Source organism: Bemisia tabaci, chromosome 7 (genome assembly GCF_918797505.1).
Source record: "Bemisia tabaci chromosome 7, PGI_BMITA_v3".
Taxonomy (NCBI): domain Eukaryota; kingdom Metazoa; phylum Arthropoda; class Insecta; order Hemiptera; family Aleyrodidae; genus Bemisia; species Bemisia tabaci.
Window position 1 is genome coordinate 6,533,727 of NC_092799.1, and position 18,341 is coordinate 6,552,067.

General features: G+C 34.8%; 1 protein-coding gene across 3 annotated transcripts; it reads left to right on the forward strand.

Moving 5' to 3' along the window:
- Positions 1–15: 15 nt before the first annotated feature.
- On the forward strand, positions 16–15,764 carry LOC109032693 (constitutive coactivator of peroxisome proliferator-activated receptor gamma). Of its 3 annotated transcripts, none has more exons than XM_019044951.2 (11): positions 16–183; positions 1,506–1,942; positions 3,062–3,228; positions 4,170–4,536; positions 5,299–5,568; positions 6,442–6,649; positions 8,378–8,704; positions 9,379–9,548; positions 10,044–10,250; positions 11,692–11,790; positions 13,809–15,764. In XM_019044951.2, the coding sequence occupies exons 3-11, from the start codon at positions 3,134–3,136 to the stop codon at positions 13,887–13,889; spliced, it is 1,824 nt and encodes a 607-aa protein (XP_018900496.2). In that variant the 5' UTR covers positions 16–183; positions 1,506–1,942; positions 3,062–3,133; the 3' UTR covers positions 13,890–15,764. The 3 variants fall into 3 exon arrangements, with proteins under 3 accessions (XP_018900496.2, XP_018900495.2, XP_018900494.2); XM_019044950.2 differs by having other exon boundaries at positions 16–172; XM_019044949.2 differs by having other exon boundaries at positions 16–172; positions 1,506–1,809.
- Positions 15,765–18,341: the final 2,577 nt, after the last annotated feature.

Below are 18,341 nucleotides of genomic sequence, written 5' to 3' on the forward strand. Positions count from 1 at the left end.
TTTTTAAGGTTATCTTATCAGTTATCTTATCACAGTTTTCAAATTTTGGACTTTTGGACTAACTTGCACAATTATTGCCCTAATTTTGTATATTTGTACTCATAGATACTTTTTCCAAGTGTTTCTAATAATAAAAGTGTTGAAGTCATCCCTCGCACACTATAAAACACAGGTATAAAGAAGGTATTAAGTAATGCTCTTTCGTTTGTGATGGCTTAGTATTTTTTGTCAGACTAATTAAACGATCAATTTGATAATAGAAATGCTAAAGCAATATCATACTGTTTTTCACATTTTTCAGCCTCCTATCGTAGGTCTTATTTGATACTGTTTTTTTTAGGAGTGTTCAAACTAGTTCAAACGAAACCCTAGTTGGTACCAGGTCCTATTGGTACCTACACTTTGCTCCGCAACACTGACTTACCTTAGGGATGTCGATACTTATCCGATACTTGCAAAGTATCGATACTTTCGATCGATACTTAACGATACTCGGCATCGATACTCCACGATATCGATACCATGCAGTATCGATGCCAAGACCCCAGTATCGACGGTATCGATACTTAATCTGATTTGGCCATGAAGAAGGCCTCTTTTTCTTTTTTAAAAAATTCTCTCCCCACTATTTCACCTTCATGATGCACTGTGACAAACGACGAAGTAATCAAGTTTCTCAAGATGATTATACTTCAATAAAAATGGTAAAAGCTCAGTTCGATAACTGTAGTTAAGGGCTCAAAATAGTTGACTAAGGACGCGAACAGGGCTTTTTCGAGAGAGGCGTAAATCTGGCGGAATTTAACGGCCGACAGACACATGCACACTCAGAATCACGGCATAATTCAGAAATAGTATCGATGGTATCGATACCTCATAAGTATCGATACTTCAGCTCGATGATCGATACCGGTATCGATGCTTAGAGTCGATACCAGTATCGATACCGAGTATCGATACTTCCCTGAGTATCGACATCCCTAACTTACCTACTGCTGTAAACTTACTAAGGCAGCAACAGCTCATTTTTGCTAGCTGTAATACTCCAATAGCTGCAGGCAAGGGTTGCCTCCTTGTTACTGTTTTTTATGGAGCCGCTTTAATAGCGCCATTATAACTGATGGTACACCTATAGTTGTTCCTGGTGAACATATAGTTGCACTTGCTGGGTACCACACTTATGGCAAGACTGATCTAAAGAGGTGCGTTGCAGCAGAAATGAAGGTTCTTTCTATATTCAATACCTATCTCATGGTACTCTGCAGAAAGACAGCGCACATGCCTTTAATTGAGAAAATAATTCACCACTCTTTTCCTTAAACTCGAAAATGATTCAGGATATGATTGACAACAGTCTCATTAAGGAGATTGTACGCAGGGGTACTTGAAGTGTTGCCTTCAAAAAGATAGATGATTCTTGAAAGGGTGGTAATGGGAAAAGAGGAGAAAAAGTTTCATCATCATCTCATGATTGTTTATAATACTGAATGTACCAATTTTCTCAGTTTCAGAGTGTCGCAGTTTTATCAAGCATACGGCTCTCTGAGAAATGTCTTCTCAATTTGATATTCAAACATCATACCCAGCCCAAGGTTCCTTGCAGTTGTATCGTCTTGTCTCTGCATCTGAGTTTACTTGCAATCGATGTCAACAGAAAAAAAAAGCGAAACTCATCGCAACTCAAAATCAAGACTGGAACCAAGTCATCTGTAACGGCTGTTATGGCAAACTTCTGTCGGAGAAATAATCTGAAACAAAGTGATTAAACATTCAACTGAAGAACAGAACAGTATCAAAAATCTTACTTAAGTAAGAACTAACAATCCGTGCTTTTTTTAAAAACTTTTTCAAGTTTTTCTCTTAAACAAACAACACTCTAGTCAGCTTTCATCTTTTGCTCACTTATCGACCCTTTCTCAGCACACAATTGCATGTTATTTGTGTAAGTAATACTCCTTGCCACTCGACAATTGTCGAGGAATAATAAATAAGTTCACACACTTTTACAGAGGGGCGGAAACTCAACATCTTGTCTATTCCTGTATTTTTTTTCAATGCTGAACGGAAGACAGCTGATCTTTTGTTGTGCTTCAAAAGTACATACTTAAACTTATTTGACCTAAACTCTTAAGATCTCCATATATAGGTGAAGTATCAGTCACCAGTTAGGGTTTGATTTCAAACTTCCGAAGTGAATTGCCACTTATAGACATTTAACTTTAAATTAAAATTTTAGGCTTGGTAGCCTCTGTCATGTCAACATTGCAATTTATATTGGGTTACTCTAGAGATCGAAGGCAAGCATAAGTTTGCACACCACATTCCTTCTGATATTTTAATTTTTAAACATTTCCCTATGAAGCCATCTACTTTCTCTCTAATGGGCATTAGTTCCGACAAAGTTTGAACTAAAAGAAAACTCAACATATTTTCCCCTCAAACCGTCATGCACAAAGTGATTCACACATTAGAAAGTTTGGAAATCAGAATTTTGCAGAAGACATCATCAACAAATATTTTTAACACGGATCAATTGGAAGTTACATATATAAACTATAAAAATGACATGATTTGCATCTGACCAATGTCAAACATAAACTCTTACTTAAATGGATGTCCAAAGTGCGGAACCAAGCATCTCCATTGTAATGTTTCAAAATGTTGGCTCCTATTTTATTTATTCAAGGGAAAACAAACCAACTTCACAGCTTGAAATATATTTAGAGTAAGAATAACCAATACAGAAAGGAAAAATTAAGGCAGCTCTCCAGAAATTATGTTGACTAGTTTTTAAAGAAAAAATGAAGCATGAAAAGAAGTGCTCTACGTAGGAAACGGAAATCTGTGGTTTCGAATTTTAGCTATTAATACCAGGACTCATTTGTAACATTAAAAGCCCTCAATTTCAACAATGTTCTACAGCTGTTGAAACGGAGGGCTTTCGGTGTTACAAATAAATCCTGGTACCTACCTTTAACTCCAACTCCAAGTATATTGACATACTCAACTAGGTAATTTGGTAAACATTATTCCAATGAGTTTTTGCCTTCTTATTTTTTAGACCTCCGGCGAGAAACTTAACAGCAGATTAACAAGTTCCTGGTGCATTTTCATCAATTCTTAATCCACAATCATGGGTATACCCCAGTTACAATCTTACATTGAGAAGGCATGCCCCTCAGACTGCTTCTATAAAGTAAACATCGAGCAACTAGCCAAAAATTACAGGTAAGTTTTTTAAAATGACCTTGTTGACAACTAACGTGATGAGGGTAATGGAAATTTTTATTCCATGAAGAGTTACATTCATGGGATTTTATTTTTCTATTTTTCTCCCCCTTAAAACTCTCAAATTTAGGAAGCAGCAGAACTTTAACACTAGGAAGTCTTGACCCACGGCATGAACTAAAACACCTCTTTCTTCTTCTCTCTTTGTTCCCTCCTTAAAGTTTTACTCTGAAAGAGTTCAATCCAATAAGAAGTCTGGAAATCAACTCCTTTGCAAGATGTCAACAATGACATGTAACACTGATGCAGTGAAACATTGTAAGACACTTGACATCATTTGTATTCTTGACCTTTGACTAATGTTAGTTACAGGTATTTACGTCTTCTCAAGGGGTAGATTTTCGAACCTCCCATCGAAGGAATCATATTTTTATACGCAAAGAAGAGAAAACTGATAACTACAAGTTGTAGTATGTAATGTGCCTAGTGTCTCATTCCTCTATCATTTTTTATGGACCAAGTTAGGTAACACCGTTGATTTGTGATTTGAGCCTCCTTTGTGAAAGCCTCTCTGAGCTCTAAATTAGTCAAGTACATTTTAATCCTATGGGGCCTACGCACAACATATCTTGTGCAGCGCGGGCCGCACGCCCTGGCCTTCGCATGAGTTATCTCATGTTGCGACCGCTAGCCAGAAATTCTCCTCTAACTCACTCTATAATTGGTTTATCAAGTCATGTAATGCATTCTGTCAGGGAGGATCTGAACTACAACTTTAGACTTCTTCCGATAGAGTGCAGTGTCGTCTGGTGAAAAAAAATCGGGTCGCGGGCGGCTGCGCGAAAACCTAGGGCTCAAAGGGTTAAGTAAAATGTAAGACACTAAAAATTTTCTCTTTTATTTCAGTTAGCTACAAATGATGGTTTTTTTATATTTTTCAGGGAGCAGACAGGTGGCTATGAACCAGTAATCGTTGTTGATGGTTCCTCATGCATCGGTTTCATTTACAAAGGCCTGGATTGGGCTGCAGGAGGGCAATTCAAGCAACTTTTTGAGAAATTGGATGCTTTCATCAAATCTTTCAAGAGAATCGGTGTGCGCCTGGTTTTCTTCTTCACAGGAGGAACTGTAGGCCCCAAACGCAGAAAATGGATAGAGCGCAGTTATCAAAAACAGGACGAGATTCACATGATATTTGACAAACTTGCAAAGGGTTGGCAAGTTGAAGAATTAGAGAAATGGCATATGCTCCCGACAGGCGTTGGTTCTTATGACCGGTTCTTTTTTCAATACATTCTGCAGTGTGAGGTGATGTGAACTGTTCAATTTCCTATTTTAAAATCAAAAGTAAAAAAATGCTTACCTTAAGTGCAACATTTTTGAATACAATATATTTTCTTCAAAGATAACTCAGCCAAATTTCCTCTTGAAATTTTGTGGGATTTTTTCTGAATGAGTGAAGGAAATTCACAGAAAAGCTTGCCAGAAACTATTTATTGGTTCTCTTTTTAAAAAATTAAATCCAAGCAGAGTCTTACAACATTGCAATCTGAGATACCCATTTTTCGACCACAGCCATTGATTTGTAAATTCTGTCTAATGTGAGGCTAGTGTTGAATTTTGAAATCAATGTCATGTGAAAGAATTTTTCTAACTGTGACCAGCCATGAAAGTGTCTTAGTTCAGAAGAATTTAAAATCAAGTTATCGATATCTGAGCAGTAAGGAATGTTATACAAACATTTTAGCACAAGTGTCAAACCAAATGAAAGTTAGGACAGTTGAATGTTCGCAGCAGGAAAAAGTTTCAAGAAAAACCTCTTAATAATTTTCATTTGCAATGTTCTAGGAATGAAAATGTCATATTTTAATGCAAACTTCTGCCCTCTTCTAGCACAAAAATGAACTAAAATGCTCTCAAATTATACTTAAAGGCACAACAGAATTTTTCCTCAAAATCTCAAAATATGATATTTCCCAACATACCAGCAATCGTTCCTCTGAAATTTTATCCACTACAAAGTTTCTTTCTGTGTTGTTATCAAAATTCATTTATGCTCATTTTTTTCAGGTCCATGTTTCAGTAGATGAAGACGATACGGAGATAGCGCATTACGCCCGGAAAAATCAATGTTTTGCAATTTTAGCTCAAGATACAGACTATCTTATTTATGAAGGGGCACCATATTATATCTCTGCTCTGCATTTGAACCTGACATCAATGAGCAGTTATGTTTACGATCGAAAAAAGCTGATGATTCACCTTGGCCTAGAGACCTTTCACATGCCACTATTTGCATCTCTCGCTGGATGTGATCGTGTGAGCTTTGAAGATCTCAAAGTAAGTTTTGAAAGCTCTCGCTCACATTCCCCCCTTAAAGAAAGAGGCACACCTGAACTATGTTGCTAATGTACAGTGGAAACATTTTGTCGATGAGACAAACAAATTATTGCTCTTAATTCATTGAAAATGTGTTGTGATCCTTACACTCAAATTCCAATATAAGAAATTAATTCGTGGAAAATTTCAGCATGCTACTTTTATTTCTGAGTTAATGTAAATGTATAATCATTAATCACAGTGTCAGCAAAGCTAAAACTTTTTTTGCCCCCCCCCCCCCTAAATTTTTTATTATACCTTCAGCTTTCATCATCATCAAAACTGAGAATTCTTTAGTTTAAAATTTGGCAAGGAAAACGAAAAGAATCCATTTTTAAAATTAAATGCAGAATCTCATGGAAAAGAAAAATGAGAAATTGAAATCATCAACTTTAAGAGCATTTGTCACGAGCCCAAAAAGAAAAGGAAATACGGAAGAAGCTATACTTTAATAAAGAACAATAATCTCAAATTACACCCTGAAAAAAATTTGAAGATTTCAAAGAAATGTTAAAAACAAGAAATCACGAGGAAAATAAACAGCTTGTGAAGTTTAATACTCTATTTTAGTTCTTACAACTCTATAATTTCCTCAAGTTATTACTCCTTTGAATAAAACAGTATTGCTCCTTTTTATTCGAAGATCGTGAACTTAAAATGTTTGAACGTTTAGAACATTTCAGATAATTTATTATATATTTGGATAAGATGCGTCCAAAAAGGCCCAGACATTTTTTTCTGAAGGCTGCACACATTGCATCATGCAAAACTGCTCTAGAAATATCAATTTGAAACCCAGGAATATTTAAATTTTTGTGTTGTATTTATTTGCAGCCGTTTCACAGACGTATCAAATTTGAATTCAATAAGCCTAATCAGTTTGTAGCTGTAGCAGAGTATATAAAGCGCTACGGATTCAATAGTGAAGAAAGTATTTTTGACAGCCTAACACTCATTGCCAAAGAAGCCTTGAACGATCCCGAGGCTAGGAATGTTTTAGAAATCAGCATAAGGTGCTACATGTCAAGCACTCCATTATATAGTGAGTCTTTTAATCCTAATTTAATCCTCAGACTTTTAAACAAGTTTAATTTCATCAGATAAAATTATTTTCTGGGTGCTTTACAGCATGTATGATTTCCCCCCTTTCAATGTATTTTTTAAATGCAAAACAGCAAATTCATGAATTTATCTATAGAACCCCGCACAGAGCATGGGGTCAGCGGCTCTCTATGAAAGTCGATGAAACTTTAATAGATTGATATAAAGTTCATAATTAAGGGAAAGCCAAAAAATTAGCTCACTTTTGCGAGTAGAAGCAGAGATATTCGCGATTGAACCTGGACTATTTTCTGTTCAGCGAAGGTAAATTCTCCGTGTCGCCTTACCTTGCTTTAGCACTTCGGCCAGGAAACCCCCTCTCCCCACCAGGTAACTACGATGTCGCATTGTTTACACTCACTTCTTTCATTAGGACGCTCCGTTTGGGCTGTGTGATATGGAGTTCCCTTTTTCTCGCATCTCTTCCGTGCCGGCGCCGCCGGCCGGTTTAATCTGAAATGTAGTTGCTGAAACAGAATTGACAGATGCAGGGAGGGGGAGGGAGTACGGCATTCGTACTGGCCGAGCGCAGAAGCACCTATCTTCACGTGAGTGACGTAAGGTCTGATCGAGAACGCCGAACAACGAGAGAAGAGGGGACTCGGAATTATTCCGCCATTCTGCGGCATGATAGAAAATAGTCCGGATTCAATTGTGAATATCTCGGCTTCTACTCGCAAAAACGAGCCAATTTTTTGGCTTTCCCTTAATTATGAACTTTATATCAATCTATTAAAGTTTCATCGACTTTCATAGAGAGCCACTGACTCCATGCTCTGTGCGGGGTTCTTTAGAGACATTTAGAATAAGTTTAATCTATTTCTGTTTTATTTATATCATGATTTCTAAAGTACCTAATGTGCAGCCAATTTGAATTTTTTGATCTTATATGTTGAAAAAATGGATTTTAAGATTAAATCTATTATATCCACAGTATAATTTTCTGTATGTCTCAAGTTTCAATTAAAGATACAAATTCAGGGTGTCAACAAGTCTGGAATTTCCGGAAAGTTCGGAAATAGTACTGATTTTTGAAGGGCGGTCCGAAAGTACTGAAAAAGTGCGGAAATTCCGTCAGAAGGTCCAGAGTTTTTCATTTTTGTTGCAATTTGAGAGGGAAATTCAAATGTTTGAAATTGTTTTAATTTTGTTAAATGGAGGTACTGAAAAAGTACTGAATTTTTCCATTGAGGAGGTACTGAATTTCTCGGGAATGCACTGAAAAAGTACTGTAAAAGTACTCATTTTTGGCCAGCTTCTTTTATAGACACCCTGAAATTTGTATGGAGCAGCCGGAGACAATGATAACTATAAAAGCAAGGGGAAAAAACAGGAAACAAGGCTTTTTTAGCCTTGTTTTCTGTTTTTTTCCCCTTGTATTTCTACTGCTTCAATTAAATATGTATCGAATATCGGACATTTTTTCCCCCGCATGGAAAAGATGCTTTTAGAAAAAAGGGACTTTTTATGAGAATGTATAGAAAATGATCGCAAAATTAAGGAACTTTCGGAACTTGAAGTACCTAAGATTGAGAATGATCCTTGGTACATATCTCAAAACGAGCAACAATTCAATTTTTCTGAAAATCTATTCATTTTTTTTTCCAGTTCGCAAGGACAAACTAATTTGAATCTACCAAATCTGAACCCTCCTTTGTATGTTTTCTAGCAATTCCATCGACTGACCACCCTCATTGGAATGATATTTTGCAAAGAGCTGAGGAGCTTCATAGATTCCATCATAGCCTTCAACCAAATATGATTTTAAACGTATTGAGTGGTGAGCCGTTTGAGTATGGGTACAGTTTTGAGGATTTCCGTAAAGAGGAACTTCCAAAAAGTGGTTGTCTGTTACGACCTATCCGCATGCGATTATATGGCATTCTACTCCACGAAAAACCTCCGAAACTTGATCCCATTTTGGTGCACGAGTGGTCCATGGAGAGCTTGAATAGCTTGGAAGCAGATTTTCGAGTGAAACCTATTCCTCCCATCGGTAACTGAATAATGTTTCTATGCTAGTCTATTTTTTTTTCATTAAGATTGTTAATTTTATTTGTCCCGATTGCTTTGAGTTAGGCACGTGTAAAAATCTGTCAATATCTCCCAAAATATAGTTACACAAGATTAAAATACTTAACAGTTTATTCTTTTATTTTTAGTACTCAACTTCTAAAAATTTGAATTACTTAAAATAAAAAATTTAGGTGGTGTAATTTAAGAAAGTAATCTTTGATTACATCATTTTATTTAATAGCTAGACATCTAAAACATGGTTTTATGTATCAAATCTAAATATTTATTTATTTAAACTTTTAAATGTTAATTTGTCAATGATATTTAAATTTTTATCTATTTAAGCCTATCTACCTTTTCACCTATCTCCACCTATTGACCTATTTAGTTTTTTTGGAATCCTACTGATTGACAGAAAGAGATTTTGCTGTTAAAAATTAGAACATAGTTACAGTGTATTTTCAATGTCCACTGTAAAGCGAATTACCATAAATTTTCTGTTCTAAATATTTTTTCAGAATTTTGATGCATTCCTTTTTTTTCTGAATCTTCATCGTTTGAAAAAATATATGTCGATCCGAATATCTTCATTGCTTTATGCTTTTTTGGGGTTTTGTTTTCAATTAACGCTGCAACTTTTTATTTATGTTCTAGATGCTCACCCAGGCTTACTCGCATTGTGGAGTGATGACAGAACAAGAGAGATGCAGACTGCCCGCTGGCAATTGTTTGCTCACAGCCTATCTCCAGACTTAGACTTCGGAGTATTAACAGATTTGCCTGATAATTTGATTCTACCTACAGCCGTTTTTTTCTTCTTGCAAGTAAGTTTACTTCGCTCCTCGTCTTTCCCTCCAAATGCCATCTTATGACATTCTGTCCTATGAAAAATCTAAAATTGATCTCATCTTGGTATCCTGTAAGTGTATTGCTCTTATTTACTTAAGAGAATCCAATTGCAAGGATTGCTGGACTAACGACCTACAGCCAAAAAAGGTGTTTTGAAGTTTTGAGAGACGAGGATTTGAAATTTTATTTTTGTTTTCCGGCAAAGACCAAGCAAGAAGGGAATCTATGTTTGGTGTTTTTGGGTAGCTTAATTCATTCCTTGAAGACTGTTCAGTCAGTTTTGCCTTGAGATCTGTTTTTCAACAAATTACCTACGTAAGGTTGAAGAAATCGTTTCATCGGTTGTTTTTGCAAGAATCTTACAAATTTCTGGATATTGAAAGAAAGTCACTGAAATGACTTCCTATAAATGCGAAAATTAGAGACATATAATTTTGTTATCAAAATTCATTGCCATTTTCTTTTTACAGAAAAAAAATTTCCTTGAGGAGTGGGAAATTGAATCCTTAATTGCTACAGTCGTTGCATTACCATCAGTGCCGACTGAAAAACTTGCCAGTCTTCCTGCAAATCCTGTGAACTTGCGAGCGGTCCAAATAGGAACAATTTATATGCAAGCGATATTTATTTCAATACTTGTTTTCAGTGCGTGTGGGTATCCTCTTCCGGCATCACAAGTAAGTTTACATCTCGAAGCAAATTTTCCAAACATTTTTGCTGTGGTGAGCAACATTTCAACGATAAAACTGCAGGAATGCGTGTGCATCTTTTCAAAATCTCTGCACCATTTTATTTTGTCAAAAAAGAGAATATCATCGCCATTGCTTTACTTTTTGCATATTATTCTTCACAAAAGAGGAAAAATCACGAAACCAAATTCAACATTTAAATTATAACATTAAACATTTAAATATAGATTTAAACAAAAATAAAAGAAATATAAATATATAAATATATATCATTTAAATATAGATTTTTACTGAACATTTAAATATAGATCTAATGGACTTCATTTTGCAATTAGAAACTACAACTTTCAGCTTATCTGTAAAAACATGTATGTACATAGGGAAACTGATGGTACATACGTTGTTTTTAAACTGAGCCAGAAATTATAGTTCCAAATCGTAAAATACAGTTAAAATGGAAAGCAGATAATATAAATGATGTCATCTTTTCCATTTGATCAATAGCACATAATTTGAAACTTTTATATCATGTCTAGGAGTTTATTCCCGTACTTTATGTCTTGTGATTCATTTTCCTTGTAAAATTATATAACAATAGTAAAGAAAATAAAATATAAAGAATAATTTATTACATAGTGATTTAATTCATGCCTTATCTAGAGGTCCATTCTTTAAGAAAACTTTGTACTTAATTTAAGATATTATTGCTTGATCGTGCAATGAAGATTAGACCTTTATCTTTACATATTCTAAAGTTACAGGAAAGAAATGGTTACTGTAAATAGAATCGTGTCCATGGCCAAAATTTTAAACCTTGTATCTCTGCTTGCGACGTTGCAGACTTCAGTTTTTCTTGAGAAAAGTAGTTAATGTGATTTCTTGAAACTTCTTTGATTTTTCTCCTCCATTAGCAGCATTTTTTCTCTAAATTTCAAGTCATGAATTTGACTTGTTTCTCTTCAGAAAAATTAAATAAGAGTGAAAATTTTGGAATACTGCAATAGAGATCTGTCCTTTTGCATTGTAGTCATCGATATGTATGACATTGGTGTATAAAAATGAGTAGGTATGCCTCCCAAAGAAGTCAAAATAGATTTTAATTTTTTTACAAAATAGAATGATTGATGAAAAGCAAGGTTTTTCTGTTTTTTTAGAAAAAATGAAAAACAACTGAATCCATCAATAGACACGGAACTGATCCTCGTCCGTGAATCATTTTTTGTTTTTAGTTCTACTTCATATGGTATTTCTCTAATTTTCATATGTATTAAACTAGAAATTTTATCAAGGAAGAGTCACTGTTTGAAGACCATTCTACATCTTGAAAATCATATAACTCTCTCTTAATTTCATTTATACTTACCGTCAGTCACCCTGCTAGTAATAAAACGTTTATTCTTGAGTCTTATTTTTTCTCATTTTTTTTCAGGTGTTCATTCATCCGTATTTTGATGGAAAATTACATCAAAAAATGTATTCCAAATTTGAGAAGAATACATTTCCTTATAGTTTGATGGATCCTGATCAGGTAATAAAATTATCCTTTCCTCTAGGTTAGTCTTCCTTGATAAAACTTTCGTTTTGCTTCACTTCATGCTGAACTGAGAGAGTACTCTTAAGGTGATTCGATGGACGCCATATTTTATGTCAGAACGGCATGCGATATATCGCATCAATTGGTTCCATATTTTCAGCTACTCGTCATTTTTCTCCTATTTTGAGATCGCACTTCTGTTGTCAGGAGTCTAAAGCACTCGCTTCCCAATTTTAACAAAGAAATTCAACTTAATAAAGGCGTGGTTTTTTCAGAGAGAAAACATCGCATTCGATACTGATATCGAAACTGCACTCGAATGCGATATTTTCTCTCTGAAAAAACCATGCCTTTATTACGTTGAATTTCTTTGTTAAAATTGGTAAGTGAGTGCTGTAGTCTCCTGACAACAGAATTGCGATCTCAAAATAGGAGAAAAATGACGAGTAGCTGAAAATATGGAACCAATTGATGCGATATATCGCATGCCGTTCTGACACAAAATATGGCGTCCATTGAATCACCTTAAAATGTGAGGAGTGATCTTCAACTCCCTTCAGTGCTAAAATTTCTGACACCATCGGAGCATTCATTGGCATCGCTTGTTAGGGAAAGAAAATTTACTCTCAAATGTCAAGGAAAACGAGCAAAAGTCAAGAGAATACTTTTGACTCAAAATTCATGTTGAAAACATAGAAAAGGGCAAAGGATTTCATGTATTGGACTGGAGTTTTTTTTTTTCTCTCTCCATTTTGCTCTGTATTTTGAAAGTTCATGATTATCCAATCAAAGATTTTAGAAAATCATGACTTTGATGAAGAAAAGAGATCTTTTAAGTGAAGTATTAATGAACTACAATTTCAGGCTAAGTTTAGGAACAATGTATGTACAATTCATTTCCCTATGCAAATGAGTGTTTTTACGAATGAGTTTGAAATTGTAGTTCTGAAATGCGAAATGTACTCCAAATAAACTCCAGAATTGTTTATTTTTCAGACACAAGTTGTTGAATTTGCTATTGAAATAGTCAGGAAAATTTTGATCTTTTGGTATCAAAAACTCAGGGAATATCAGACAATTTTGGTTTCAGAAGTGTTTTTATATCTTTGCTGATCCAATTAAAAATTAAGGATGTAAAAGTAGACTTCAGTGCACGGTGGAGTGTCTGAAGTTGAGCAACTCCTGCCTCTACCTGTAAGTGGGCTGGTAACAAAACTTCAAACACCCTCACCTCCTTCATACGCCATTTATAATCAACCGCCTGTTCTGTCCATACGTCAATGTGTTGATGGCAAGGAATTTTTGAAGGATTGTAGTATAGTTTTTCATATATAATTTAGTGAAAAAACCACAAAGTTCATCAAAAAATTCAAAAAATTATTTCCACAAGGCAAAAAAGCTAATCTTACAGGGTTGTCATAGTCAGGGAATGACAGAAAAACCGGAAAATGTCAGGGAAAGATGAAAGAATCAAGGAATAATTGTTAAGCCACCTTTATTTGCTTTCTAGAATGGGTTTGACGTTGTGAACAACAAATTTCGCCAAGAAACTATTTCAAATTGTGGCTCTTTAACCATCTGGCATATTTTCAATTGTCAGGGAATTTTACTCATGTGTCAGGAAAATGTCAGGGAATTTTATTTCCTAAATTTTGTGGCAACCTTGTAATCAGAATCAGACCAATCAAAAGCTGCCAGTCGAGTTGACATAGCAAGGCAACGCCTAAATATAAGTGCAGCCAATCAGTGAATACCGTTTTCCCCGTTGTAATCAGTGCTCACCAGAAATATTGTTTCAAACAGGTCCCGTTTTAGGAATTTTCAAAATTGGTTTTTTTGTCATATAGGTTTGAAAAAAATCTGAGAAAATTCCTATGAGTTTAGTTCACTTTTTACTCACAGAAAATGAGTTTAAAAAAAAAAAAAAAAAAAAAAAAAAAAAAATGGTACCGCTGACTCATTGTCTAATTCACTGTATATTTATTTTATTTTATTTTTGGATTCTGTTTCAGGACTTGGGTGATGATCTGGAGAGAAATCGTCAGCTTTCACTTTTTTCTCAGATTAAAGCAAGAGTGTTCCTATCATCGTAATTTGATTACTGCAGGTTGGGCCCATATTTGAAAACTTCCAATTTGTACTTCGATCATGTTAGATTGATCTCAAGTGAGAAAGTAAACAAATATTTTGATGGCTGAAGTGCGAAACCACGCATCTCTGTTTGCAACGTAGCAGACTTCCCGTCATACGGACCTACTTTATTTTTTCTCTGGAAAACTAGCGAACGTAGTTTATTGAAAACTTTATGACTTTTCTTCACTGTCAGCAAAATATTTTGTATAGATTTCGAACTGAACAAATGGCTTGTTTCTCTTTGAAAAAATAAAATAGGAGGGACAATTTTGAAACTCTGCAATGGAGATATGTAGTTTTGCACTTTGGTCATCGATTTGTTAGAAATAGTACATCAATTATTTCAGAGTTTGACGGCTCAATTTGAATTCTGTGCAAGGGTGTAGCACGTGCAGCAAAGCTTCTAATGATCGTATAATGAAGGTCCATACCTGAAGGCTTTTAAACTTAACTACTGATCAAATATTTGACTGTGATATCATAGGTATCCATTTTCTTTCTATTTCATTGAGTTTTTACTATTTATATTTTGATTCGTTCAATTTTTACCTTTCTTCTACAGTTAAGGTTCTTTGTTTTAGTACAAAAATGATACTAGGGAGTAATTGAATCATTGATTCTCAAAAAACTTTAGTGCCATGTAAAATATACAAGAAAAAAAGTAGAAACTTTACTAATTGACCTGTTTCGAATGGTAGATTAATTAATTGATTCATCACTTAAATATTATGGAGCTCTAGAGATATAGAACGGGTGTGTTACTACAGTTTTTAGGTACTGTTCCTCTCATATTCTCATTTTTGGCACTTTAGTCATCCTACAATCATTGATGGTTTAATTTTTTTTTTTATTTTCAATGCATTTATACTTGTTATGCTCTCTCCTTTCTTTTCATTATGTATTCCTTCATTATTATGTATCCATTATTTCCTATTAACAACTATTAATTGGACTGCATTTTGCAATTTGGAACTATAAATTCTGGCTCTTTTGGAAAAACACTTTTGTGCATAGAGAAACTAATGGCACATACGTTGTTTTTAAACCGGGCTAAAATTTATAGTTCCAAATTGCAAAATGTAGTCCAATTGATAATCAATGATTTTTGTTCTTGATTTAAGTTTTCTTTAGTCTAGGTTTTTATTACTTTTTCTCTTTCATTCAACTAAGCTGATCTCACGACAGAAACACGAGTAATAAACTCCTAATAACACTTTTCAAAGTCTTTCTAAAATTACAAAGTTAAAGTAGCATAGTTTCTGCTTCATTCTTTTTTTCTTACAGCAAAATTTGTTCAATTTTCTAATTCAGTAGTTTTCAGCCAGTGTTGACAATTTACAGCAATATTTCAATCATTTCAATATCAACACTATCAATCAATGTATAGTGCAGTAAATTTTGTTTTCCAGAGATTATATTTTTTGTAAAATTTCATTTAACATTTATAATAACTGACATTCTGTGCGAACACTTTCAAGTTATTGAGTTTCATAAATTCTTATTTATTGCAGCTTTATTTTGTGGTTATTTTCCTGTCTTTAATTTTGAAGCTATTTTGTCAATTCTTGCTCAGATGTGTTGAACACTTCAATATCGCACTGCATAATTGTTTTTATCAAATTGAAAAAGGTCAATCCACCCAAATAATAATTGAAAGGACAATCCTCTTCTTTGTATCAAACGAGAGAAGACTTGATTAAAACCCTTCCCGTCTGTAAAATCAATCATGCAAGTTGTTTAATGGATTGGCTTTATTTTTATTATAAAATCTTCTCAATTTCGTTTACATATTATGCATTTTCGTTTAGTTACAAATTAAAAACAAATTCATTTTATTTTCTTCGCATTTTACATTCATTGAATCAATTCATCCTCTAAAGTAAAATTGTTCTTTTCTTTTCCTCCATTCTTTTCTTTTCTCTTCTCTTCTCTTCTTTTTTTTTTTTTTTTTAAGTCACACTCCAAGTACGAATATACTTAGACTAATGCAGCTCTTAATCTATTTTAAAAAATGTTGATGCGAAAATGTTGTCTTCATCATTAATTGGGGAATTCTTTGATAAAAGGCGTATGAGGCTTGCAATGCTGCTAGGATTGCGCAATTCTTATTTGCATTTGCAGCAAGTGAAATTCATTCACAGTCGATTTACCTCCACAAAATTGACGAAAAATTCTGAGTGAATTCAGGGAAAAGTTCATAGCAGGAGCTTTCAGGTGGGTCACTTGTAATTACAGAACCATGTCACACAACCTCAGCAGCAGTGGAAGCCTCATATGCCCTTTTACCAAAGGATTCCTTGGTTATATCTGATCGAAAGTTAATTTTCAGAGCTAGTGAAAAAAAATTAAGATTGAAGGAAGAGTTGCGACTGCATTAGAGCACAGCTTTTTAAGTAGCTTGCTTCAGATCATTGCCTTGTAGAATGCTTCAGACTTTCAGAACCCTTAAATTATTTTTGTTTACAAGCTGAAAAGTCATAAGACTTTGGACAGCATTTTTCTTCTATTTCTTGGAATTTGCTCAGTAGCTATGCGGTAACCTGAGCTACAGTGTATAATAGGTAACCAACCTTATGATTATGCTCGGCATTATGTATTATTTGTCAGCCTCCTGTGGTGTAGTGGTTGTAGCGCTGGCTCTATAATCAGGAGGTCCCAGATTCGATTCCTGGCTAGGCGACCCAAGTTTGATGATCTCAAACAACGGTTGCCTTGGGCTGGCACAAAATACGGACTTTGGGGGGGGGGGGGGGGGGGCTCTAACGGGAAGCACAGGATTACCACTTTTGTGGTATTTGAAGTAGATAAAAAAAAGAAGAAAATATTTATCAGGAAGTTGACATAATACGTCAGGAGAGAAACCATTGAATTGTATCTTGACGGATTCAGGCGTGACATCACACTAAATAAGTCAAATAAAGTAACAAAAATCGTGCTTCAAATTTCGTTTATTTCATAGAATAATTTTTCCATTCCACACTCATTTTAAATTTCTGTTTTTACACAATTCTATCATCAGCAAATGTTTATTCAATTTTACACTTTTTTAGAAAAAACAACTTTATTTCAAAAGAGCGCTAATAACACAATTAACAATGTTATATACTTTTCTACAGACAATAAAACATATAAATTAGGAATTTAAGTATAAAATAATCAACTCAAGTAAAGAGAACACACAATTTAATACTCTGTACCTATCCGTGATGAATCATCAGTACTATCATTAAAATAGGTACCCCGAAGGTACATACAAAAATATTCTTGTATTAATGATGTCTATAATTTCTTTTAAACTCTAGAAAGTTTTGATGCATAGAAAAACTTTGTGAGTTGCAAATATTATCAAAATTATTGTATTTTAATTGGATGTTGGAGAAAGTTCGATTAAAAAAAAAAGAAAAAAAAATAACGTAGTTTGCTTCTTTCAAACTTGTCGACATTCATGGATTCGACGAAAAAAATGAAGAAATTGAGCTGAGATTTCTTAAGGAATTTTTTAAAAAAGTACTTAAAGTCTCAGACCTAATATTTATCTCAGTGATGACATTTTTGAATGGTTGCAAATGCGTTGTTTCTAGTTTTATGATTCAGAACTCGCAAAAACGAACGCAATTTTTGTTCATGAAGATTAGGTACCTGCGGGAGATGAACACAAATGGGAGGAGAAAGAGGAGCGCAGACAAAGATTTTCATTTCATGCGTGAGAATGGTCAAAAACTATTGCAGTTAAAGTTCTATTGATGCATAAAAAAGGTGCTAGAGATAGGGTCATGAGACATTATAATTTGAATAAATTATTGGTCCCTGTGTATTACTACCAAAACCAGCACCTATTTGTCGGCGATTAGCCGAGGGTAAAACCCTCGTTTCCACCGTCCACCACGAGGAGGAACCGACATCAGACGGCAACGCTTCCATCGTCCAACTTACAACTCCCATGGCATTACGTTAATTTGAAATTCAAAATTTTGAAGAAATTTTGAAGAAATTGAGAAGAAATTTTAAAAGACAAAGGCATGGGGCTCATGCCTTTGTTTCACTCGAGATCGGATGCCCTATAGCCGGTCCGGACCGACCAGTTTCCTCCTTAAGATCTCTTCTCCGTTCTGCTTTTTTCACACGGACTCCCGCGCGAACGAAGCACAACGGATCTACTCAGTTCCTACGAGATCAGAGGTTTAGTCGAGTGAGATTTAGTAAGGATGACCAGTGACCTCTTCAAGATCTCATGCCATGAAGAGTTGGGTCGCCTCGAGGTCGCGCACCCTCACTCACAACAGTGAACAATTCGCCAATGACCGAATGCAGGGAACTCCTCTACCACCGTGCGATCCAGCAGTGAGACAACAAACTCGTAGCTGGATACTCTCTACAGAGATAGAGATTGCTGAAACTTTGTCCGGCTTGTT